At 53.5% G+C, this 27,063-nt stretch overlaps 1 protein-coding gene across 2 annotated transcripts in view; it reads left to right on the top strand.

Annotated features, from left to right (window-relative positions):
* The window catches only part of Lim1 (LIM homeobox 1), a 220,219-nt gene that overhangs the window by 136,718 nt on the left and 56,438 nt on the right, over nt 1-27,063 (top strand). The window contains exons 3-4 of one of the 2 annotated variants that reach the window (XM_070533630.1): nt 13,284-13,397; nt 14,565-14,995. In XM_070533630.1, the coding sequence (XP_070389731.1) occupies nt 13,284-13,397; nt 14,565-14,995 (545 nt within the window). The remainder of the gene's footprint in view (nt 1-13,283; nt 13,398-14,564; nt 14,996-27,063) is intronic. The other variant, XM_070533631.1, reaches the window with a different exon arrangement.

Genomic DNA, 27,063 nt, shown 5'->3' with positions numbered 1-27,063 from the left:
CACCGGGACTCCCGCCGGCCAGACCCGCATCAAACCAGACGCGCTCGAACGTCGGCGTACGCGGCGGCCGCTCAGGAAGCTCGGATGGAGCGGCGTGCATGTGCGGTCACGTGGGCACGCGACGCGTGAAAAGCGAGTCGAGCGCCCCGGGACGCAACACGCGCGTACGCACGCGCGCAGTGTCGGCAGGGACCCGCGGGGAAAGGTCACGTGGCTGGAGGCAGCGGTTGCCGACGGGGGAACCGCGAGAGCAGGAGGAAGAAGAAGTGCGCGGCTGCGTATGCAAAGCGGCCCTTGCAAGAACGTACACGGAGAAAGAGAGACGGATCTTGAAGTGACGCGCGCGCGCCTCTGTCAGGACCGAGCCCGGCCGCAACGTTCCCGTCAGCTTCGAGAGAGCATAGTTGCACGCACCTCCGTTTGGCAAGGCGGCGAGGTACGGCGTATACGTGGTCCGCGTGCCGCTCGCGTACTCTATAGTTCTTTTTTTTTTTTCTACGCCGGCCGCCGAGAGACTTTGCATTATAGACAGAGCAGCAAACTGCCGGCGCCTGTTTCGCCGTAGGCGACTCCACCGCGTTTGTCCGCTCGGCGAAGCTGGTGAAGGAAACGCAGAAAGATGAAGAGGAAGGGGCGGGGGGGGGGGGGGGGGGGCAGGCAGCCGCTGCACGCGAGATGGAAATGGCTCTGTCGCCTCTGGCACTGGTGTTCGCGCGACAGGACAGCAGCTGTCCGAGACACCGGGAACGCGAAAGAAAGAACCAGTAAGTAGGAACGGCCCGTGTTGCGTACTCCAGGGTAGCGTACCGTACTGCTGCCGAGAAGTAGCGGCGCCTGCCTATCGAAGCTCGACCGACATTACTTATTGGGTAGCGTGGCGTTGTCGGCGGGCTGCAGGCATCCGGTAGACCATGGTGACCGAGCAAGGGCGAGACGATTTGCTAGTGCGAAACTTGCACGGTTTATTCAAATGTAGTTGAAAGAAAATGAGAAGAGCATGAAGTATGTAAAAGTACATTTCGGAGCCCATTAAATAGGCTCCCTACAAGTGTGGGCGGGATCTTGCTTCCGTCGATGTCGCGTGACAGGCACAGACAGAGGGCCCCTCCTCCTGCATTACCGAGCAAGGAAAGGAGAAGTCAACCCTCATTTCGACGAATCCTGGTAGAAGGCCCTTTGTGCGCAAGGTGCCTGACGTTGACCCACGCAGGAGAATTCAACCCTCCTTTCAACGAATCCTGGTAGAAGGTCGGGCGAAATTCCTGTCGCCACGTGGTGTCAGACGCCAACCCTTACGGGCACCCGTGGGTCCTTGCGCGAAAGCGCGTTTTACAAGCCCACGTAGAAACATAAAACGGCCTGTCGAGATTCGCATCGAGATCGCACGGAAGGCGACGGCGAGATGGATACGGATGCACGCAGGAAGGTCGGTGAAATGTCCACCGGAAAGGAGAGCGCTGAGGCGTAACCTCCCAAACTTGCGGCATCCGGTCTCGATACGTCATGGCAGAGCTAGACGTCCATGACGACGTTCGCAGCTTCTGCGATGCGTCCCTAGCAAAGCAAAATACAGAATCGATCCATGCCTACATGTGTATCTATCTATCTATCTATCTATCTATCTATCTATCTATCTATCTATCTATCTATCTATCTATCTATCTATCTATCTATCTATCTATCTATCTATCTATCTATCTCCGGTTCATCAACAACGTTGTCCGCGCCTCGCGCGTGAGTGTACGACGCGCTCACTGCCGACGGGCAAACGCCCTCGGGCGGCGCGAATGAAAGCGTGCGCCCGTCGGCACTCGTCTCCGTCGTTCCGCTCTCCTCGGAGGAGCGCACGAGTCCAGCGCGAGCGGGCGGCTGCCCTTTGATCAGACCGTCGTGCCACATCGAGCCGCGAAAGAAGGAAGCGCTGGGGACTTCGGGGGGAGAGCCTCGACCGTCCGGCGTCGTCTCCCTTCGCGCTCGCCATGGCTGCAGCATGGCGCACACGTGCCGTTCGCGCACGTGCGCCGGTCGTCCGTGTGCGCGCGATGTGCACGAGCGCGGCCTTCGTGCGACCCGCAGCTACGCGGCCTTGTGAGCGGCACACGCCGCGTCACGGTCACGTCGCCCGTGACGGGACCCCCGCGGTGACGACGACGACGACGGGGACGTCGACGTCGCGGGGCCCGCGCGTGCCGGACGCTCCAGGCGGCCGCCGTCACGCTTTTCTGCGCGCGCAGCCCATGCGTGCCGTATAGAAGCTGAAGTTCGGTCGAAGCCGCCGGGGATGGCCGGCACTTTGCCGCGATAAGCACCGGGTGCATGAGCAAGGGTTCGCGCCCTAAAAGCGCTTACTTTTACCGTTATGTGGGATAAGAAGAATGTCGTCTTGAATGTCTTGCAACGGGGAAAAAAATGACGTACGAAGCAAGAAGACGTCTTTTTGCGGTGCAAGACGTTCGCAATGTTGTAAACCCAAGTAGCCCTCGGACAACCCGTCACGAAGAAAAAAGAACAGTATTTTCTTGCTTTTTTTTTTGCACTGCGACACATTTCCAAACTTTTCGAAGACAGTCTTTCACCTATCTCCGGAGGAACAGAGCACAAGGCTACCTGCCTAAATGAGGAACGAACAGGAAATTCATAGCTACACGCCGTAATTGCAAATTGTCCCTAAACAAAGACAGTGTCTCTAGCAAACACTAAAGAAAGCTTTGTTTGTAGGGATTTCCAGAACGTCTGGGATCTGCATAACCTTATTGGTCGGTTTGTTGCAGTAAGCGTCGTCTAAACTTGCATAGTTAACTCACTCCCTTCGTTATTACGCAAGGCACAATCCTTCGTACGTGATAGACAATTAACTAAACAGGAGAGGACGCCGTCAAAAATCCATGACGTCATGACGATCAGGTGCAGGAATTTTGGCCCTACGTGGACCGCCACCCATATTTAATTTATGTATTTGTTCTGGCTTACCATAACTCCTTTCATTGCAAGTATTGCCGTTACGACATTGCAGAAGCGTAATTTAATAATGGAGCTGAGCGCGATGTTCCTTTTAGGTGTCACTTTACTATGTTATGATCTGTAGCTTGTAATGGTTATCTGTAGGTTAGCGCCGACATGACGTAAGTTCTGAAATTTGATACAGCAGAAGGGCAACATTGTTGCAGTGTTGCATATACGTCTATAAATGCAACTGAATGTCTTCCATAAGCGGCGTTTGGAGCGTTCACCCGGTCTTTAGGCGGGGCTTTTCGGAGCGAAAGTCGCTTTGTCTAGTGCAAAAAGTGAAATAATATCGCCTCCGACCCAAAATAGCAGGCTGTTCTATATTGTCTTCATTTGAATAACCTTAAAGCAAGGTCTAAAGGAAAAGAAAAAAAAAAGAATACTGGGTTTCTTAACAGGCGATGTTTCCCGATACGAGACGTGCATAACGCGGGCGTGTAACGAATACCGTTCGTTGCAGCTGGCTTCTCCGCAATACGACTGCTAGTGTGGAGAAGCCCGCTACAGTTTGTTTTCCCTTTTTCTTTTTAACGCAGCTGTCTTATACAATTTAGAAGTCCTTACGTTTCATGTTGTTACCCCGTTGGTGTTAAACGTTGTCATTAATCTCGAGTAATTGTAAATAAGGAAATAAGTAAGTTTATTGAACGTGGTTTCGAACCTCAGCTCTGGCTGCACATGCTAGGTAAGGACCCGCGCTCAGCCGAGCACACCACCACGGCCGCTCAAGTGCTGCACGGGATAGGAGGACACATTGTGCCGTGAAGCAACGTATCCGACGCGTTCGCCCCATGACGATGTTGTTGATGATGATTGCAGCGCCAACGATGTGGACATGCGACAACCGACACGTGTCTGAGACATTGCAGATGACAGAAACAAATGAAAGAGTGGGAGGAAGCGTCTTCGTGTTGCTGGATCCACAGAGACCAATAGGTTAGTCTAAGCATTCAAAGCAGTTGCCAAAGAACAGGCAAAGGCAGTAGGTGTTGAGCAGATGCTTATCGTAGGCATCAGACGGGGAAGGCTGCAATAGAGCGGACGAAGTTTTCAGCGGTTGTTTGGTTATCGTTCCATTAAAAGGTACACTTGTAGGCAAAGGAGAACCAAACGTGTCATTACTACACATTCACAAATGGAGAAAAAAAAAAGAAACGTCTTTCATGTATCGACAGAACGGTAGTTCGTCTTTTAATTTTATTCTCCTCCTTATTTTTTTTTTTGGCATTTGGTACAGAGGGGCACAGAAACGAGCACACTTCTGCATTCGAGTATACCAGACGGTTGCGCACGTACCCACACTCACAAGCGCACACTCACACACACGAAGGCATGCATTACACGTATACGTACACTCGCACCATTGACATACAGACACGCACACACGCACGACTCCCACCCCGCGTCACCGACGCGGCGCCAAGTCGGACGTCACATCCGCGGCTGCGCGCGGAAGAGGCCAGGAAGCGACCGCGGCCCATTTCCTCCCCCCCGGCACACGGAAGCCTCGGCGCGCGCGTCCAAGTGGCGCGCAAATTGCAGGTTGCCGCCGCCACAGCGCCTCGCCCGTCGGCCGCCGCTCCCTCCTCCCCGTCCCCTACCCCGAAATTACGGCCGCCCGCTCGGGCGAGCAACGCGATGCGCAAGAGAGCAGCGCCGATGGGTCGTCCGCTCGACGGCGCGCGTAATCTGGTAGACGTCGCCACCCTTCTTCCTCGCTTGTATTTTGTTTTTCATCATCCCTCCCTCTCTCTCTCAAGCCTCTGTATACGCGCATCCCTCGATGCAAACATCCAGGAAGGAAAGGGCGCGGACGAGAGTGGGTCGAAACGCTTCCTACGCGACGCGCTACTCCGCCTCTGCCGCCGCAGCATCACGCCTGTGTACCATACATTGCGGCCGCGCGAAACCTATCAATACGGGGCCGGTCTCGGGACGCGCGCGCGAATTTTCTGGCTCCTATACGCGGAGGCTGCGTTGCGTGCGCGCAACCACTGTTGGCGCGCCAGACCTGTCGCACCTGTTACGCTTCAGCGGTTCGCGTGCGCGCACAGTGCGTAAGCATTGCGCTGTGTGAAAGTTTGTATCTTGCAGTGATGCTTGGTTTCAAATTATGCAAGTTGCAAAGAGCACCGGCAGCGTGGCGTATGCCTGCCGTGCCCAAATGTTTGACTCTTGGCTTGGCGCCGTCAGAGTATTTTAGCAACTCGCCTTTTCCTTCCTCGTTGAGCGTAACTTTAACTTGCGTGGCCTCCCGCTCACCGTAGAAGCGAACCTAAACAGCACCACGTGAAGGAACTACACCGCCGACAAAGTGAACGTGGCTTGTAACACACGGGACTGAAGGGATAGATGAGGACACCGGTGCGCGGAAATAATACGTCGTGTCGGTCATTTCCGCCGCTGAGAGCAACGCCTTTGAGAGCGTTCAGCGACCTTTAGAATCTCTTCACGAACAGTCCACTGTCACACGAAAAGTGCTCACAGTTCTAAACTGTCGACATCTGATACTCTGGCTAGGAATAGTATGTAGTAAAATGCGCTAGCGGCAAATACTAAAGAGTGGCGGGACAGCTGTTGTCTTTCGAGTGCCTATAATTTCGTAGCTCGCCCGGAGGATTCGCTACGAACGCCTAAACGAATAGCCTGCGGGGTTCGACCTTTCAACTTCTTTTTCGCATATGTACCAGCGCTTCGGGTCTCACGGTCAGTTTCTCCGTGCCAGTAATGGCGGAGCGCGCGAGCTGCCATGCCAGAAAAGGGGCGAAAGCGACGTCGCTCTCGTACCGCGAGGCGGTCGCGGATCGCGCCGCCGAGGCCGCAGTTCGGCAGCGCGAGCGGCGGTGGCCGGTTTGAGCCGAAGGCGCTCCATAAATCTTCCGGCTGACCTCCCCACCCTTCGCCCTGGTCGTGGCTGAGGCCTCGCTTGTCGGTGCTGCGAGCCGAGAAACCGGCCGCCCCGAGGGAGAGAACAACAGAAAGCGCAGCGACAGCGCCCCGTACACTGGCAAGGAGGAGGGGAAGAAAATTCAGCGCAATAGAGCGAGAAAGGAGGGGGGGGGGGGGCGAGGCACGGTGAAGATCGACGGCCATTTCCTCCGGGGCTGCTTCTAGGGAAGAAATGACGATAGCGAGAGCAGGAAGAGATGACAGAGGGAGAGAGAGAAAAAAAGAAAAATGATGGAAAAGGAAGGAAGCGGCGAAATCGGCTGAAAGCGGGGCCAGCCGACCGACCGGCTGGCTGCCGGCGCTTGGTTAGGCGAGGAATTAAGCGAGAGGAGGAGCACGATAAAGGAGCAGCGAAAACAAGTATGCGGAGGCGCGCGGCTGCTGCTCCTCGAAGAAATAAAGAAAGGAATAAAGAAAGAAAGTAAGAAGGAAAGAGATGCGACTGCATAAGAGCACCGCCTCCTCCTTCCTCCTCCTGCGGCTACTGCTGGCGGCACGACGGCCGTGTACACCGGCGGGACAGAGTGGGGGGGGGGGGGGGCAGCATAAAAACGATGGGACGCCGATCAACAGGCGCTGTTTAGAGGCACTGCCGAACAGCAGCGGTGGCAGGAAGTCCAAGTCAGGGGTGTGCGCGCTTCCAATGAACGAAGGGACTCTCGGAGCACGAAGAAGGAACGCAGGGAGATGGAGGGGGGTGGGGGGGGGGGGGGGTGAAGGCACCATGTGCGTGTCGAGCGGCGACGACCAAGCTGGGACTCCGCCTGTCGCGGTGCCGAGGGCGGCTCATTTTGGCGCACGCATCAACATTGGCGGCGGGGCCCACCGATGACGGCAGCACCTTGTAAGTGTGCGCGTGTGTGCGTGCGTGAAGGGGGGTTGCCGGGTAGGCGAGAGTGGTGCTTCTTACGACGGGGCTGGTCACCTTCTAAAAGAGCGCGCCGCTCCTCGATGGGCGGGACGCGCCGTTCTTTGCAGTCGCAGGCCTCGGGCCCCCGCGAGAGATTACGCGAGCAGCTTGGGGCGGCGAGGTTTCGGAAGGACGGGGTCCCGCGCGTCAACTCCTCGCTCGCGTGCGTGCCCGCTCTCTCGGGCGATAGCGCGCGCGTTACGGTGAGCGCGTGTGTGCGCGCCCAACGTGGGCTCGCACACTCCCAATCGGGCCTCTCGCCCATCCCCTCGTCATTAAAAGCTGCCTTCGCGTCGCTTCGCCTCTCTCCGTTCAGCCTTGTCAGGGCTTGCGGGGCGCAAACAAACTGCCGGTGGGACGGGCCTCCCAAAAAGGCGCCGGCACGCTGGCAGATCGAAGCGGCGGCGGGTTCCACGATCGACTTCGTGGCGTGCACTCAACACGGCGAGCCATCCTGCCTGTGGCTATACCTCGTGTCCCCTCTGGGAGCAAGCAGCGGAGTGACGGAAACAAACGCTTTCCGTTTGGGCACGCGCATGGACTCGTCTGGTCAGGACGAAGTGCACATCTACAGATGAGAGCGGATCTCGTGTTCACCGCTGTTTACTTTGAATGTTCAGACAAGGGAAGCCTCGTCGATCGTCCACATCCGTTCCTAGTTTTCCTCGGATTGTTATCCCACGTGACCGAATGCGTGCTACTTGGTATGTGTGTCGGTTGTGCGCGCACCAGAGAATAGGCAGGGATAATGCGACGGGGAAAATCCCCATGCTTCAGGGAAATTTCTTGGAACATTCCGATCATTCGACGGGAACAGTTATTATGCACAGCCCGAAACTTCGCCAATAATCCTTACCACCATTAAAAAAGAAGTCATAATTCGCACTCCTGTACAGTCACATTATTTACAATTAATGATAGTCGCGGCCAGCGCGTTATCGATCATTATGCATGTTTTCATGTGCTAGTACATTTCCACTACAATGCAAACCCCGACCTTGCAATATTCAGCTGCGCAGCAGGTAGCGCCTGTGCGAAGTTTCCTGTCGCATCGTGTGACGGTTGAAGTGGCCGGGGTCTGGTTATTTCTACCTAAGCAGGCACGAATTAAATGGTGAAGAATCAAACAGCTCATCTATATACCAAGATTTTCCAAGCTAAAGACAAAACGTTTCGGGGATATAGGACAGTGGATTATCTCATTTTGTTAGGAAAAGGAGGAAGACAGAGCCCGCGGACGTCACAACTGTCTCATCTTTTGGCGGACATTCTGCAGCTGTCCCGCGCGTCCAAGTAGAAAAAGAAATAACCGGAATAGTAAACAGAATGGATAGACAAATTATGATTTATGGGCAGAACAAAAAAATAACAGAACATGGACAAACAGCATAAGAACGCTTAGTAGGTGAAGTCATGCAATATTGAGCGTAAGGAAGCGTGCGCACTTTACTGTGTATATACAAGACGACACAAAATCGTTTTACCTTACACTCGCACACTTCAGCACACCTGGACCATTGCTGGGCGGCTTTTAGACGCTCAAAAGCGGCCCAGATTTATGATGCGCCACTCGAGAGAACACGCTCGATGGCTGGACTAACCACATATAACAGTCTTACCATATATAGTCGAAATGTCGACTCGAGAGCCTGAGACATCCCGTGTGCGAAAACTCTTGATTATAGAAGTCTAGCGGCATTCCCAGGCATTCGCCGTCGGGATAACTACAGCACGCTGGGCATTCTCCCGGCATCGCTCAGTGAAAAATCCTCGGACAGTTTTGCCTCGTTCTGTTTTTGCTTTCTCTCATAGAGAAAGCAAAACAACAGTCCCGCGCCGCCTCTCTCTCTCTCTCTCTCTCTGCTCCACGCAAGGGGTGGAGCGGCGTCGATATTTCGCCCGGGCGGTGGTAATTGATGAGTTCGTTTTGTGTCGGAGCCCCCCCCCCCCCTCCCCCTCGTATCGCAGCCGGGAATCGGCCGCAGGCGGCGTCGGTGGCGGTGGTGGCGCGGTAGCCACAAGCCGCCGCGCTCCCCCTGTGCAGCTACTCCGCCTCGGCGCACACTGCCGTCGCTCAAGGTCGCTCCTTGCCAGGACGGAGGCGCCCGCCTCTGTGCGTACACAACACGTACGCGTGCTCGGTCGCCTTGCGCAATCGTGCGACCAGGCCGCGTGCGTAGACTGCACAGCAGGCGCCCAACACCGTCGCTAACGCGCAGGTGCACGTGTGGAATGCTGCGAAGTTTATCGCACATCTCGCTCGAACGAGAGGAGGCAGCCGTGGACAGCCCGTCGAAATTTCTTACTTTTCATGCATGCTCAGTGCACAGATTCATCTTGCGTTTCTGCTGACCTAATAGACTGTCTGTTAACATGCGATCGAGTATGATGCATACAGTTTGGCGTGCGTTTGTTTTACAGCGTTCTCGACTGTCTCTCTAAATCGAAATCGAAATTCAGTTGTGTTCGTGTTGACTTTCCGTTGATTGCAGTGGACTTTCTGTTAACATGTACTTGAATGCCGTACGTGTTCTTGGGAGGGGTGGCTGCGGAGTTACGACAAGGTTACTCGACTTGACGTACTGCGCTTAGCATCGCAAAATTACATTAATCTGTCAACACAGCATGGGCAATTAATTGACACTGACACAACTTTTGCACACTTCCGCAAGCTGGCACGTCGTACGCGTATATTCGTAGGCAATTTATGCAAATACGCTTAAAAACAGAACGCGAGTTGTACGGCAATGTCGGTATACGCCGAATATATAAAAGGGCTCCGAGCTAATACTGCCAGTGTTGCCCGCTACATAGCGTGAGTCCTGATCTCACCACAAAAGTAAGCTTTCATAGTTCCGTTCACTCCCTTCTTAAGTTCCGTATACCCACCGAGGCAGGAGTCGAACCCCCGGAACTTCATGCTCTACAGAAGGAGGAAAAAGGCACGTACTGAGCCAACGTGGTGGGCGTATACGTTAGGTCGACACGCGTCCAGGTCCACACCGCCCAAGTGCTGGGCAGGAATTAGAACAAGCGCCATGCATATACCAGCTGATGCCGACACGAACATTTCGTGGCTCTTGCCTGTCATTGTTGCCTTTCCTTCTGTCCCACAGGTGTAGAAACACTTTCGTTTCCCAGCGTGTATACAACGCTTAAGCCCCTAACAAAATCCTGCGTAAAAAAACTCCGTTGAGTTTCTATTGAGTTCTTGTTGCCGTCGCTATGTAGCTTTCCCGCTGAGATACAGCGGGGTGTATACACATGCACGATTTTGTGCAAGGGAGTGCTCCATATGTATAGAGAGGTGTGGACGTTGGCGACGCACAGCCTTGGACGTGAGGTCGAATGCGCGGTGCACGAGGAAAAAAAGGCCTCGTCTCTCGCGCAGCCGCGGTCTTCGGTGGCAACAGCGTGGGCAGCGCGGCCTGCACGATGCAGGCCACGCGCGCGTCGCCGTGCCCGCGGTGTGCTGGCAGGCGCAGCTGAGGCGCGCGCTGAAGAAAGTGGCGCTGCCGTGATGAATGCGGCCGTTAATGCGACCGCCGCTCGGCTGCTGCGGCACAATGTTATCTCCGGTCGGGAATCTGCGCCCCGCGGCGGCCTCGCGTGCGAGATTCGCGCCGCGTGTGTGTGTGCACACACGCACCCCGTGCCGGGCACAGGCGAACGCCAGCGGGTCGCGTTGCGCCAGAGTAAATATGTATATATGTACTCACGCATGCGGCCCTGCTGTACAATCGCGCAGGCGCGCTTAGTCACCCGCGGGTCTGTCCGTAGAGCTATAGCACCTGTGAGAACTGAGTGCGCCAAAAGCGGAGAACGCGTGCTTAACTGTCTCGGAGAAATCGCGGTGGGGGTGTGTCAGGGCGCTTTACGGCTGCCCAAGTGCAGAGCGGTCAATTTTAAGTGCTGTTGCTTCGTAGCGAGAATGTTTCGTGCGTGCTGGAAGTATATATATTTAAAAAAAAACAGGGCGAGACAGAGGAGCAAATCAGACTCTCGGCAGCTTCCTGCTGTCTGTCTGCTTAGAGGTTCAACTGTACCAACTCGCCTTACTTAATTATTTCAGCGCTGGAAATAACCACACGGTTATAAATAAATAAAAAAAAATAAATAAATGCGTTATATATAACCACACGTGTACGTCTCTCCTTCGCTGTGCAGCATCTGTCGCACACTATGTTCAGCGTGGAAAAGCCTATGCGTATATATGCCATTTTGTTAGGAATGGAGAGGCCATCTGCATGCCACATTCATTTGCATGTGACACTGCGAACATGCCGCGTCGAGAGGGGGCGAAACAGAAACAAGGATGAAAAAAAAAAGAAGAGACAAAAACAGACAAAGGAAATCGGGAGCGAGCTTTTGCCAGACGAATATTTATTGCGCGTTTAAAAAGTTGTAGACGTTTTCAATGGCGATCAAATTATGTTTACCGCGTATTCCCGGTATCTTTGCTTAATTTGTACTAAACGAAACCGGGACACTTCCATGCAGAAGTACCTGCATACAATGTTGTATAAAAACTGTTCCATCTACTGTACAAAAAAGAAATTGTGCATACTTGCGTGGTTCAACGAGCTAAATACTTAACTGTATACAAGTAGCGAGGAGTAAGAGTGCAACCGCGCGCGATAAACTTGGAACTATTGTTCCCGCTCTTTCACACGACACGCCTGAGCTCTCGAGGTGCCGGACATTTTGTTTTAACGCACGCGAGTCCCAATTGCTGGCTTGATTTGCGAGCGTCGGTGTATGGATCATCGTTCGTTGGTCATCGACGTCGTCGGGTAACCGTGCTTTGCTGAAAGCACATCCATCAGTTACTTCACGAGTCGTCCGAGATAGCTTGGCCCTTGACCAGGGGAAATTACGGTGCCCTAATGGAGAAAGTAATTAAAGGCGGGGAGGTCAGCCAAGCGCACATCCGCGGTGTGCCTATGCATCCTAGACGGAGCAAGGTATAGTATAAGTGACGGATAGAGACAGATAAAAGGCAGATAAAGTGAACAATATATACTTTAAAACTGATGGTGCCGCTAAAAAGGACGGACACACGGTGAAAAGACGACACGACGATGAGGAAACGGAGATCGCGTTTCCTCGTCGTCGTGTCGCCTTGTCACTGTGTGTCCGTCCTCTTTAGCGCCACCATCAGTTTTAAAGAATGCATCACCAACTAGCCCAGTACCAAGTTTTATTGAACAATATATATATATATATATATATATATATATATATATATATACTGGGAATCTATACATATCACTGTGAACGTTCCTGGGTCTTGGTGTTACTGTGCATGCAGTTCGGAATGCAGAAGACGCGTCATTGCTCCCGAAGAGCTCTTCCAGCCGATTAGGAAGCGCGTGACAGGCTTGATTGTATGTAAGCGCAGCAAACAGAAGGGGACAAACACAACCGCTGTTCTTCCAACACGTCTTTTGTCGCCTTGGCACGGGTTTCGCTTTCACTGTTGTTGCCCGACGTGTAAGAGTTGCGTGATGCGAAAATATTAGAGCCTATAGTAATAACTCGTAGCCCTAACGACGAAAGTGGCCTGTTCTCTAGGCGAGCCAACGCGGCCGCTAGTGACAGCCGGTGCGCGCTGCATCGAGGACAGTAGCAAAGTACGTGTTCTATAGAGTCTCCTCGCCGCCGCAATGACTGCAAGCCGCGCTCTCGTCCATACCGACTCTCAAGGCGAAAGATCTTGTGAAGGCAACACAAAGCCACAATTGGCAAAGTGCTGCTGTCTCGAGTCGAGAGAGTCCATATGGGGGTCTAAGTCGAAGGGACGGGTCTTGGAATGCCGACATGAACTGTCGTCGCACCGAAAGTCGGTCAAGGCTTTGTTGCCATTTTTACGTGGCAGTGGCCTATTAGAAAGACTACAATGATCCCATCCCGTCCCCTTTCTTTGTTTTTTTTGTACTTTTATTTTTGTCACCGCTCAGCTTTCCGTCTTTAATTCCTCTTTCCATTCTCCTAGTGCAGTGTAGCAAACCGGAGGCTTTAACTCTGGTTAACCTCCCTGCCTTTCTTTCATTTGCATCTCTCTCTCTCTCTCTCCTTCTCCGACGACGTACTTAGCTATACAGGTAGTATATAGTATATGAAACTGATGCGGTTCCTTCCGATGGATTTCGCGACGTTTCCCAGCTATATACGAACAAAGGCGGCGGCGCAGGGAACGAGTTCTTGCGCAGTGCTCACTGCAGGCATCGTAGCGCGGGCGACAAGTGTGTTGACATGATCGAGGAGTCGCTTCTTTTCTCGCCAGTGCATCCGTGTCGCATCCCAACATGACTGTCACCTTTGCGCCCCGCCCCCCCTCCTCACAGAATGCGGAGGTCGGTGTCTAATGCGCGGTCCTCCCCCTATCCCTTCTGTCCCCTCCCCCGTGCAATCGCAGGTTACGTGGGCTACTGCGGCGGCGTCGCCTCCAGTCCTGACAAAGGGCTGAAGCCGCAGTTCCCTGCCTGGGGTCCGCCGCTCAGGCCGTGCCACATACCTCCCCCTTACGCAAGTACGCACACAACCTTCTGGTTTCGCTGTGTGGGTAAATGCCAACCACACGAGACGTGTCTTTGGCGTCAGGCTTTACCGGCGGGCATCGAATCCATTTCGCGATGACCATGCTATTGTCCCGGCCGAAATGTGTACCGTGTTTTCAGGGATTAACCTGCATACCGCATCGAACACGTTTAGCTTACGTCAGCAGCGCGGTTGAAATGGAATGGCATGGAATGGATGCGCTGACGAAGGCTGACGGCGATACGTCGTACATGCGGCGTTTACGCACACATATAGTAAAGATCCGGCACTTGGAACCAGACGGAACTTTACGGAAACACCTTGGCTCTCGTACGCCTAATTGTGCCCATGAAGAATGATATTGCATGTCTCTTAACTTTAAGCAGGAGATAGGCCAGGAATAATTTCGATACAGTGGACGCTTTTTATACGAAGACGCTTGCAGGCGTGTTCTATATACACGCTTTCCACAGCAGATTCGAAGGAAAAAGCATGAAGCTGTGTATTCAGTATTAGGTTTCTGTAGCTGTATGGGCGTTCAGTCCGATAGTCGTCCGCAGTCCGTATATCGCGGCTACAATCGGGACATTCTATATCGCAACTTTCTTGTATTCTTCAGACTTGAGCGTCAGGCGGTCCTGCAGTGTCGTCTCCTCTCATCGTAATCTTTCTTGCTCGATATGCGCATTTGACGTGTTGTCAGCCTCAGAAGTTCCAGTTGGTACGTTTTCGACGCCTACAAGCCGCCACTTCTGCCTATCGGCATATCAATGTCTTCTGGCGGTTGTTACGTTAAATTAAACTCCACATGTGTCACTGTTGGTTCCTCAACAACACAAAGCTATATACGTCGATAATTTTAGGAGAGAACAGGGACTTCGTTCGGGGCACCAGTCGTAACGTGCACGTCATGTTGCATCGGCAGGTCTTATTCTCCCATTTTCTGCATGAAACACGAGTCTGACTGCCTTATTCGAAAGCGTTCAACGTATAGCGCTGCTGCATTACACGGACGCACTGCAAAGAAGGAGCAGGACGCGCTCCTCGGTGTCCGTTTAACAATGGCGCCGTACGCATTGAACGCTTTCGTGGCGACACATGTGCCAGTAAGCCGAAGCGACAACCGCCCCATCGGCGTCGATCCTCTGCCCCCTCGCAGTGCTCGGCCCATCGGGCTCCCCGGGCGACGCGACGCTCGACCTGGACGACCCGTCGGACGGCGCCGACGCCGACCTGCTGCTGCGCGACCAGGACCGGGACTCGAGCGTGGAGCGGGAGCTGACCCCCGGCGGCGGGGCGGCCTCGCCCTCGGCCTGCGGCGGCGGGGCCAAGGGGGGCGGCAACCCCTCGGTGGCCAACGGTCCCAAGCCGGAGCCCGGCGGCGGCGGGGGTTCGGGTCCCGAGGGCGCCGGCGGGCCGGCGACGGGCGACGAGGCCCAGGGGGGCACCAAGCGCCGCGGACCGCGCACCACCATCAAGGCCAAGCAGCTGGAGACGCTCAAGGCGGCCTTTGCGGCCACGCCCAAGCCGACGCGCCACATCAGGGAGCAGCTGGCGCAGGAGACCGGACTCAACATGCGCGTCATCCAGGTGCGTGCGTGCATCTATCTATCTATGTATGCCATGCGTGCACCTCTCTCCCTCTCCCACTTCCGTCCTCTTGCCGGGAGAACGCGTTGCAGAGTCTTCCACAAGTCGCGAACCCCTGTGTTGACGGTGCACTACACGGCCGCGGCTGTTGCGTGCAGCGGGATCCTGCAGGGATCCATATCTCTGATACGTTGTCGCTTGGTCGCTCAGTCATAGAGATAACCTTTGGAAGTGCTTGGAGAGCAAGGAGAGCGACGAGCGTGTTTGCCTTGTTTTTCCAATATCCGCCGTCTTCCCGTCTCCCTCGTTATTTGTGCATTAAGCGCCACTCTCTTCGTAAATGAAATTCACTCGGTCTTCGCGCCCATCTGTACTAATGGCTCTGCTTCCGGGTTACCTCGTTTAATTCTTTGTCTCATATAAGGCAAGAAACCTGGACATGAGCAGAAATGGTCCACGTTGTTTCGTCTTGACTGAAAGAGCCCCTATTGGTGTTAACTTTATGTAAGGAAAATGAAAAAGTGTTTTGGAGTCCCCTCACGCTAACACAGAGGTACTACTGCACGTGAAGGGCGGGACAGTCGAACGAGCAGCACGCGTCTCGTTGCATTGTTGTGAAATGCGCTAAGCTGTATTCTCTCCATCTCCTCTCTCTTTCTCTTTGTCCCCATACCCCCTTCCCCCAGTGCAAGGTAGCAAATCGGACGTGATAGTCCGGTTTACCTCCCTGCCTTTCCTCTCTTCTCTCTCTCTACTCCATTCAAATCAAACGCCAAGACTATACAAAACAAGCGCCCGCAATCGCTCGTTTAAGTAATTGCAAGCAATGTTAAAACCTCCCAGTCGTTCGAAAATTTAGGAGGTAGACGCTCACTCAGAGGGGATTCACTAAACTCCACAGGATGTACAGTAACCGTTTGAAGGGCATTCGTTGCTGGAACACGCGACACACTCGATGTTTCGTTCAGTCGCTGCATTCGACTCGGTTGAACGAGCGCGTTGCGCTGCAGTGTGCAGCAGCTTTAGCGCGCCACTGCACGCAACCGCCGAGGCGGGACCTTTCCCCGCGAGGACCTTGGTGCCCCCCTTTTCTGGCTCGCTTCCGCCGTTCACTGCACCGGCGCGCCCCCGTGCGTGGACGCTGGGGTGTTCGTCTTATCGCACCGCGCGTTCGCATCACGATCGGAGGCGACGGCGGCAATGTGAAAGTCACGACTTCGATGGGAAGCCCGCCTGCCTGCCTGCCCCGGGCTGTTGTGGGCCGCCGAGTCCACTGCAGCGTGTATATATACGCAGCAAAGCCCGCCGAGCGGACGCGTACACACAATCGTGAGGACGACCACGTTCTAAACGGCACTCGTTACGTCATGCGCCAAGATTCCACGAACGCGGGGTGTGTACGTTTCTTTTTCTTCGCTGGCATCGACGGCACGCTTCAGTGGCGCCGGAGCGCTTCCAAGCAGCCGTCATCTGTTTTTGTTTTCTTTTTTTCCTTATATAGAGTCACTATCGAGTTGGGGATGACTGAATGCAGGCGTTAAGTACAGCGCTGCGAGCTTAATTTGTTGCGTTTCGCCGCCGGCTTGGCCGCACGTGGCGGCGAGTTCTATGCAGGCAAATGTGGTAATCAGGCTTAGGAGCGCGCAATGAGCGATGGAGCGACGAATGATGACTGTAACGCTAAGAGGAAATGAGGGCAGTGGTGTGGATTATAGATCGAATGCGGGTAATTGGCGTTTTATAGTTGAGATTATAAGAGGGGGTAATGGCCCTGTAGTATGTGTGTAGTCCGGTTATACCAGTGGCCTATTAAAGCATCACAGAATGTGGGTGCCAAGGGAGAGGAAACGCGGTCGATGACGGCAAAGGATTAGATGGTGCCATGCGATTAGGAAAGAATTCATTGGCTACTTAGCGGTAAATGCGAGAGAAACGCGCCAGGATTACGTCGCGCCTCTTTAGGGTTCCGGAGGCATCATTAAATCATGTAAAGTGCGCTCACCGCATTGAAAAGTGTTGTTCAGGAGCTTATGCAACACACGTCCTGCCTCCTAGAGGCGCGAAGCGCGCCACTGGAGTAGACCGTCGTTAGTATAGTGCTATATATATATATATATATATATATATATACATATATATATATATATATATATATATATATATATATATATATATATGTGTGTGTGTGTGTGTGTGTGTGTGTGGGTTTCGCGCGCTCTGATAGCCGAAATTCGTCGTGCCACAGCTTCACGGGTAATCGCATTTTTCCAGATCGTAAAGTTGACGTGGCTTGTACAGACAGCTTGTTTTAATTTTCCAGTTACGATGAGCTATCCGAAACTAAATAATTAGAAGATAATTAACGTATTTTTTGTTAATTAGCGACGAATTACCGCTGTATCACGTCTCATCCCATGGTCGCCACCGTTGGCGACACGGCTCTGAAGGAACTGTTCGTTCAAAAGCGAAGCTCTGCGAACGCGTCGCCGGGTTTCGCGACCGTGGCTGCGGCCTCGCTGTTCTCCTGCCGAGTATAGGCCGACCAAGTCACAGCGGACGGAGACCGTGCGCCGCTGGGTTCCTCGCACCACCACCAGATGGCGCTCGCCTCCGCGCACCCGCGGCTGCACGGTAATGAGGAATCGTAATTACGCTTCTTGCGGAGAGCACTGGATTCGAATTTTGTCAGGCATTTATTTGCCTTTTCGCCAGTGTCCACGGAAAATCTGTATGCATGATTGTCCGAAATAAACAAAAAATTCAAACTTGAAATTTCAAAAAAAATGGCTGTGGCTTAGCTAAGGTTAAGCCCAGGATGCGAAACATACTAGCCTTTATTTTAGTTGTTGAACCACTGTTTAGCCTGGTTAACTGCTGTTGCTTGGCTATATTTGGTTCGGCTAGACGAAGAAACAACTCATGCGTTACTCTGCTTCGCCTTCAAGAGTGGAACGCGACAGCGTTCCCGTCGACCCGCCAAGGGGTGTAAGACAATGGGCTACGGCGCAGCGACTACGCGCCCCGCATTGGACGCGGTGAGCGTCGAGCAACGCAGCGTTCGGCGCGGCAACGAAATGTGCGCCTGAGCAAGCGAGGCACGCCTGAGCCTTAGAAACAGCTCGTTTCTAAGGCAACACCGCATTCACTAGAGGCGCTTTTGTACCGCTTTGAAGCATCGTACTCGCGGCTCAGTGGTAGCGTCTCCGTCTCACACTCCGGAGACCCTGGTTCGATTCCCACCCAGCCCATCTTGCAAGAGTTGAGCCAAAGCCACCTAGAAACAAGCGCAGCTGCTTATGTACCGCCGCGACGCCGCGAGCGACGGCGCGAGTTGGAGCCCCGTTTCTCCTCTGTCGTGACGTCACGGTGTCACGTGGTATGGCATGGGGTCAAAGGTCATTGAAGGCGACACCGCCGCGCCTGGGGAGCTGGGTTGAGCTCTAGTAATATGCTTCGCATACAAGAATTGCGCCACACGCGTATGCTGTCTCTGAAGCCATGATGCGTTGAAAGCCCCCGTCCGTCGTACTCAGTCAGCAGCTCCGCTTAACGAGATGCTCGGTACGATCTCTCTGCACTTGCGCGCGCGCGTGCGTGTTTCGACTCTACGCATTCACACAAAGCTTCGCTGTGTATAGATTCGAACTCGCTGGATCTGCCGCATATAATTTTTTGCTACATGTCAGTTTTTAAATCTCACTTAAAGTCTTCGTAGAAACATCCGGTATATAGAAGCCGTTATGTCCCAGCGTGTCTTGTTTGACCCACCGTGGGAGGACGGAGAACCACGCATGTATATACGCGGGCACACAGGCGTGCACTGTATGCTTTGTAATGGAATGGTTCAGTAGCAGCCTTGTGCTAACGGATGCTAAGCTGGCACTGCAACATTTCGGTAGGCCCCAAGTTGTGTTGGTTGGCTCGTTGTTAACTTTCCGAAGCCACTGTTAACAAATAAACAAACAAAAAAGAAAAGCGAAGCGCCTCCTGAGCTAGAGGACCGTCATCGCACGACGGCCGACCACAGCGGCCGAGGGCACCTCTCTGCACACGTAGGCGTGAGTGTGGCCGCGAGCTCGGCGGTGGCCGAACCGAGCGGGCGATGCGGGTTCTGTATATCCGGCGCGCTTAGACTGCAAATGCACGGGGCGCCTGCTCGCGTTGCATGTCGTCTGCCGCGCTCACCGCAGGGATTAGTGCGTTCACTCCGGCGTGAGTTACATCTGCGCGAGGAGAAAAAAGAACGGGAGAAAACAAAAAAAGAGAAGCAAAGGAACGCTAAAGTGTACCGCCTGGGCCAGGCAGTGTGGGCGACTGGCGAGGGTTAACGAGTGAGGCATCCCCACCGCGGCCCAACCCATGCGCGTCGAGCCGGAATGCGCATGATTCTTCTCTGCCACCACCGGGGGCACGAGCACGCACGCACAGACGCGAAATTGGGTCCTCCGGGAAGGTATCGGCGCGGGCCTCGCCCGCAGCAGCCGTTTCCCACAGCTTGCGCGGCGGAGGGAACGAAAGGTCGGCAGGGGAGAAACGCAAAAACGGCGCGGGGCCCGACGCTACAGGAGGACGACGACTGACTGCGGCCGGCCTCGGGGTCGGCCGACCAGAACAGCCCGGGCGCATCGCTCAGGGCCGGGCACAGACTCCGCTGTGTGCGCCGCTTCTCGGCGGCGGCGGCGGCGTGCGTCTGTGCGCGGCCGGCGTAGCGCGCGCGAGGGGAGGAGCTGTCAGGTGGACAACGCGGATGCGGGGAGGCGTAACAAATGGCGCCGGCAACTCCCCTTCGGCCCGCGAGCTCTTCTCGCCGAAGCCGGCCGGCGCGGATCCTCGCTCCGTTTTTCCTTTTGCTTTCTCGCCGGCCGAACAGGGGGAGGTTCCGCTGACCCCTCGGGGGCTCGACGAGGAGGAGGCACCGCTTGCTTTTTTTTCTCGGACGTTCGTCTCGCGGAGTCCCCAGTCTGTGGCGCAGCTGCGTGTGAGAGAGAGAGCGCACGTACTACGGCACATGTGTGACTCCAGGGCCGACGCAAGAAAGCACCCACACCACCGGCCGGCTCGCTGGCACGAACGAACGCGGGTTCTCTTCCGCTAATTGTTTCTCTCCGCAGCCGCGGCCCATTCGTGGCTCGTCCGGCGCATCGTTTCTCCTCCTCTCGCGCTTGCGGGCGAGCATTCGCGTGAGCGTCTTGTTTGTGTGCGCGTTTGGGTTTCGGTTCGCCGGGTTCCTTTGTCTCTCCGAAGACCTCGGTTCATCCTCCGTTGCGCCCTCTCCGCCCCCCCCCCTCTCTTTCCCCTCACTCCCGGCTGTCGTGTGGATCTCGGCTGCTCCGCGCCGCAGCCGTTTATAACCCCTCGGACGCGTCGTCAGGTGCGCGCCTCTCCGGCCGTGCAGACGCCCGCCGGATTCATTACCTGCGCGCGCATGGCCATGCATAAGTCTGGGCTGGCCGCCGCGGCGGCCAGCGCGCGCATACGCTCCGACGAAGGCAGCGTTTCCGGCCGTGGGACCCGCGCTGCACGCCTTGCTACGCGCGCTGAGTCTGGGCGCACAAGCCGTCGGAGAGAGGGTGTTGTGCGCCGACGCTCGTGCGCAGCGGTGGCCTGCTCCGAAAGCTCGAAACGAACCACTAGCGCGACGTGGCGGCGCTGCGGGCGCCATTTAGCCAGAAATCCTGAACAGCCAGGAGCCAAATTAGAATTCGTTCGAATTTGATCGGGGACGAGCCTGCACGAGACACGTTAGCGTGCCCTTCCTGCAGCTGTAGCGTCAAACTTCTTTGCAGCGTGCCGAAAATTTTAGGTTCTTAGAAAATGCTTTCTTTTTGCATTTCTGAATAAGAGACACAGATGCAGAAGAGCTCCACGTCCCTTTCTACAGTGGATCTACAAAAAAAAAATGTTTTACAAAATCCAACGGTAGCTTTCTACATCCTATAGCATACAATATCCAACCTGTTTATCTGCGCTGTTGGTTATCGGCGAACGTCCAGACCGATGTGCTGCATCTTCTAAGCCTTGTCAAGAATGGCGAGCTGCGAAACAAGATTGCCACACAGTTACGACAGGGCGACACGACGCGCACCTCTCCCTCTCCGTCGCTGCAGCTGGGAGGCGTTCAAAGAAGCGGCCTTTGCGCTGGTTACCGCCGCCTTCCACCCGCCCCATCGACATTGTGACGGAACTAGTTCGGCGTGTGTGAACAATGATTCCGGAGTTCCCCAACGCGGAGCTGATTTGACACGCATGGACAAGCTGCCGTGGGGACGACGTATTTTGGTGCGTCTCACGCTTCGGCGTGGCACGGAACAACGAGCGACCCTCGATCGGCACCGATAGTTCCCGGAACGGCACCCCGCCAACGCCGTCGTCGGGCATCAGAGCGCGGTTGCCTTTGTGTACGTAAACTGATCTGCAGAGCAGCGGCGAGTTGGTGATGAGTAAACGAACAGTCGCCGCGTCGTATGACCGGCGGATCGAGTGTATAAAAACTGTGGTTGTGCGAATGCTGAGGACACTTCTCTTGAGCAGTCATGTTAGACTGAGTCACTTCTCTCATGCAGTCATGTTGGACTGATACTCTTTTTCTCAAGCAGTCATGTTAGACTGATTTAATTTCTGTAAATAAACCCTTTTCCTCGTTCTCGATGAGAAACATTTCTTCACTTCATCAACGATCTCAGCGTAAATAAGTTGGACGACGGCATGGGCCAGCTACCTTCGAATTCATGCCGTACTCCAATCTTGGCAAAGGACCACGGACGATGGGATTGAGCCCCCAATCCTGACAGCCTACGTGCACGTTTTATCTACGCCTGGTGGCAATCTTTACTGCATGCGCATACTCACAATATACAACATGGTTTTCTACAAATTCCCATGCCTCTCTCGAAAAGCACGCCGAGTCAACCTTCTTCGAGCCTTTACCTCTCAACCCTCCTTCGAAAATAGAAATAATAATCTAAAGAAAAGGTCTCTGTTACATATCCCACGTAACATCCCCCGTTTGTAACGCAACAAATCACACATGCGTTACTGTATTTCCCTTGCATCAATCAGGACGTGTAATTAGACCGCAGGATTCAATGTATTCCTCCGTACAGCGTCTGACACACAAATTTACATACAAGCTCAACCCTACACCTGTTTGCGCGCGTTTGATACCTCATTGAATACGCACGTGCTTCAAATATCTGGCGAACATAAATCAGGGACGCTATGATGCCCTCGTATGAAAACACGTAGTCCGCGGCATTATCCATGTACCCACTTCAATATACGGTGCTTTCTTACGCCACAAACGATGTATTGGAACGTCAAACGGGCAGTGATAAGACCGTTTGCAATCTTTTTTTTTTTTTAGTGAAGTCGCGCTACCGGGGAGGCGTATTAAGGCCACGTGAGAGCGAAAGGAAATGTATGTGTTCACGGAGGAGGCGCCGAAAAGCAGGCACCGTGTGGAAAGTGCAAATGACACGTTGCAGTGCCAGGCCGAGCTCTAAACTTTGTCATCTTCGCGCGCGTATACACGGCGGCTACTGCGATTAGCGATAGACGTATATATATATATATACGCGCGCTGCCTGCGCGGGATTCAGCGCTTCCCATGGCAACACGCACATCGACGCTGGCGCGGAGGATCAGTCCCCGCCCCTCCGCGCTCTCTTGGAGTGCGGGGCGGAAAATGACCGCCATCGTGTAGCGGACCACACGTATCGGCGCAGGTCACGCGGCAAGTGACACAACAATGTGCGAGCTCTCTCCAAAATGTCAAGGCCCTTAGGGGAACGGGGCATGAGCTGTCCGACAGTACTGTCTCTGTTTAGGCTTGTGCGCATGCGTTCGTGTGTCCGTGCTTGTTGTGCGCGTATTGTTTGTCTATGGTCGTCCGTGCATGTATGCAAGTACGCATGCGTGTCTGCGTGTGTGCGTGCAGCTATTGCACTTGAAGTGCGTGTAAACAGCACCTTTTGTATATATATATATATATAACGTCTATCGGCGAACGAGGCCTGTTGCCGAGTTGCGTGCAGTATTGGCCACGCGCACCGACCGTATATAATCCCGCGCATCGATCCTCCACGGTGGTTCGACCCGACTGTGCCTCGATGTGGCGGCAACAACCGGATTTGCACGCCGATATTTTCCATCGTGCGAAGGAGGAGCGTATTCGTCAGCCGCGCTGGAGTTGTGCTATTTTGTGTTGTTTTTCGTGAGCGGTGGACGAGGCGCGCTTGGCTGAAGTCGCGTTAGGAAGGGACACAGAGGCGGAGGCACAATCTCCGTGATTTCTTGACATCTATTCCGACTATATATATCGCTTGTTGTTGCGCCGTGTGTCCGGCAATTCGGACTCTGTGCAAGCTGCTTATGGTATATAGGGTGTCCTATTGTGACGATATAGTGCTAATTGGTAGAGGCGTAAATGATTTATATACGTACTTGATATGCATCGTCAGTTTTCTCGCTCACTGTGTTTTCGTCTTGCCCGGGCGGAGCGTCGGACGTGACCACTCCCGAACGTGAAGAAAAGGCATTAGTACAGAGCACTGATATGCCACCCATGCCTTCTCGAGTCTACCAGAATGATAAACAAGTACAATAGATCAAGAAGGCCCAATGTGCGTCCAAAATCTTGCGTGAGGGGAAAACTATCCTGCACTCGCTGGATCGGGCCTCGCACCCCGGTATAGATAGATGAGACTACGTAAGACATCGACGAAAAGTTCGACGCTATATGCACGTATACGCCAAGTTTTCTCGGAGACATCGCGACTATGCGGTCTGTAACCGGGATTTCGGCCCCTTCAGAAACCGGTTCATGACAAGACCTCGCGTCGCCGTGTGCCCTATTCAGTAAAGTTTTCACTTGACCTGCCGTACGTATAGCGAGCGGCCTCCTTGCATATAAGGATATTATGGCGAACGTGGAAGTCCCAATGCTGGGCTTAGCCCTACCTAGCAGCACCTTGGTTTGAGTTGGGGATGTATATTCGTCTCTTCGTCTAGTTTGTGCCCTAACTTTCTTTGAAAGAGTGTTCCGCAACATAAGCCGTGCGTGCTTTTTTTTCTTTTCTTGCAACGAAGTTCGCCCTCTCGGTGAGTATAAATAGCCTACAGAAGTGTGCAGGACCTCGAACAGCGAATGCTGGTCATATTGGCTGAGTGAGATGAATGTTCTGACCTCTACGACTTTCTTACGAAGACGCATATGCGCTTCGCTCTAGCAAGACAGCTCAAAAATACGGAGAAAAAACCAAAGCGTTCGCGATGAACACCCCAGCAGCGTTGCTGATGGCCGATTTTTTCAAACAGTGTCCACATTATGTCATGCCTGTGCGTGGTTCTTTTCACAGCCGTGTACTACATGTATACGCGAAAGGTTAACGCGACTGCTATACCGTGTCACAGAAGGATTGCGGTTAAAATTTACTCCCACAAATCAGTGTTGACCACAGGGGGGTTCTCCTTTTGTGGCCAGCTAAACATCTCCTACCAAGCGTAAGAGGGCCGAAAAAGGGGACGGAGGAGAAAGATAGAGGGGGGTGGGGGGAGTTAAAGAAGTGAAAACTTTTACTCCGTTTCCCCGCCCTGCGTGGCGCGCTCACGAGGCATCAATTTTGCTGCTCGTCCATCACTGAAACCGCCGCTAGTCGCCGCCACCGGTCGAGACCGGACACAACCACCCGCTGCCGTTTCTCTCGTCTTCCTTTCGTTCCTTTGTTTATTATTATAATACTTTACTTTGGTGGCTTCTTCTCACTGCCTTCGCTCGCTTGCCTTGCAAGCAGAGGGTGCGTTTCTTTCGCTCCCTCCCTCTCGTCTTGATCTTCTTTCTTTTCGGGCCCGTGTATAGACGAGACGTTGTTGACACGTCGGCGGTTCAGAACACCGGCAGGAAGAACACGGGCTTTCTTCTTTTCTTCTTTTTTCATATTTTTGCTTGCTTTGTTTTATTTTATGTCGTTTCACGGACGGGCGGCAGGGGGTCAAGTGAAGCGGACGGAAGGAAGATTCCGCCACGGCGCAGGAAGGGCGCGTTCGCGGTTCGAAGACAAGACAAGACGAGTCAAACGAAGAGAAAAAGAATCGAGTTAGGAGGCACACACACGTACACACGCACATCTACGCACACACACACACACAAACACAAACGCAGACGGGAAGCAGCAAAGGAAGCTGACAAATACAGAGAAAGTGCGCGGCCTCGGCCCTATAGCCTGTACAAAAGACGCTGACAGCACGCTCTGGTTCGTAGGCCAGCGTGGTTCCACCCTTCTTGACCGCGTGCCGAAAAACAAAAAGCAAAGCGTTCGCGCCAGGCCCTCCCGCCTTTCGCCCTTTGCATGCTGGAAAGGACCTCGTCTTCGTCGAAACGCGGCGGCGCGCATTCGGCTGCCGTTTGAAAGAATGGCTCTGGCGAGGCGGACGTAATTTTCGCTCGCTTGTTAAGTTCGCGCCTTCGTGCTTTTGTTGTTCCCCAGAGAAAAGCTGCGCTGGGACACGGCTTTTTGCTTACCTCACGTGCTCAAGTTAAGTCGGCCAGTTGTGCGCCATCTTCTGAGGTTCTTGTGCGTCATGCTTGTTTTCTGCTATCTATTTTTTTCGATGAGGGAGGGAGGAGAGGGAGGGGGCGAGGTTTGTTTCCCGAGAGCTTAGAGGACATACAGAGCAACAAAGGAAGAGCTGATGGCGAGAAATTAGAACCAGGCAAAAGTTTGAAACGAGGCGTAAATGTGTTGTTTGCCATAGATGGCTGTGCGCTTCAATGGGAAGCAATCCGTTATCCGTTCTTCCGATATCTTCTGTATGTGTGTATTCCTTTATTTCTTTTTATTTTCGTCCCGAAAGCATGACAGCCGAATGTTTAGTTACTCGATAAGTGAGTAGAAATGAGCTGCTATACGGGCTGCGAGATGCTTTTTTGTTTAATATGTTACTTACTGAGCTTCCTTAGAACGACTCTGGAAAAGAAGAAATAGTGAAAGAGAAAGATATACGCTCAGCTTGTTGTCTTGTAGCTTATTTACGACAAATTGGATACATTGCATTGAAGGACATGGCTGAAAGTGCACATGGATGACCGTGCACATAATAAATGAGCAGCTGCAGATGTTAGCCCCCTCGCTGTGCTTAGCATGCAACTCCATGGGCTGGGTGATAGGTATGGTACATACACAGGGATGGCCCCGCGTTCGGTCGTCGGAGGGAGGGAGGGAAGGCATGGATGTTAACCAGTCAAGAGTCCGGCTGGCTATCTTGTAAATTGCAAGATCTGTTGTAAGTTAATTAGTAACATGTGAATTAGGTAAATTTTGTTAAATAGTGACTTACGCATTTGACTGCTCGTGAAAGTAATCTCCACCTCTTCGAGTAATTTAGTCCGAGGTTTAAAATTGTGCTATCAGCCACAGGTGGTTTTCTATTTTTTTTATTTGATGCAGCTAAAGAACAAACAAACCCTATATGCCAAGAACGGCACCACTGGGAGAACAGCTAGAGGTCTAGCAATACCTTGAGCTAGTGGTCACTTCGTGCATGCCACACGGCATTGTGCATAGGGCGCTTATACATATTTGGAAACGAAGAGGCTGCTCCTACACGGGCTACCACGTACTATACATTAAGGAGGAACATTGCGTTCGCTTTGCATTTGCTCACTGCTATTCTGTAGAGTAAATGAATATTCTGTTTATCACAATAAAACAACCCATACAGGAACGAGATATTGGCAGGCCCTGCATGCTGCGCATTGTTTAATTCGAACCGCGGCAAAATGCGAGTCAGTGATTCCCGAGATCTTACCTACGCCTCTAGCGTGAGACTATGCATGAGATCAGGGCTCCTCTAATATAGCGCGGACACCAGAACCTTGTCACTGAGCCTCCGTGAGAGAGGCGATATGCAAGAGGGAAAAGAAACGCGAAAGATGTCTGCGCGGGCAGCAGATCTTTACTCGATGCCACATTCGCAATCAGACTGTCTGCTAGACTGGCGTGGTAGTTCCGCTTATCGCATATCGCGAATGGCGCGCAGTGGATCGTGCGTGCACCCCTCCGTTCTCACCA

Source organism: Dermacentor albipictus, chromosome 2 (genome assembly GCF_038994185.2).
Source record: "Dermacentor albipictus isolate Rhodes 1998 colony chromosome 2, USDA_Dalb.pri_finalv2, whole genome shotgun sequence".
Classification (NCBI taxonomy): domain Eukaryota; kingdom Metazoa; phylum Arthropoda; class Arachnida; order Ixodida; family Ixodidae; genus Dermacentor; species Dermacentor albipictus.
The sequence above is the reverse complement of the archived record's forward strand: the minus strand, read 5'-3'. Positions and strand labels throughout refer to the sequence as shown.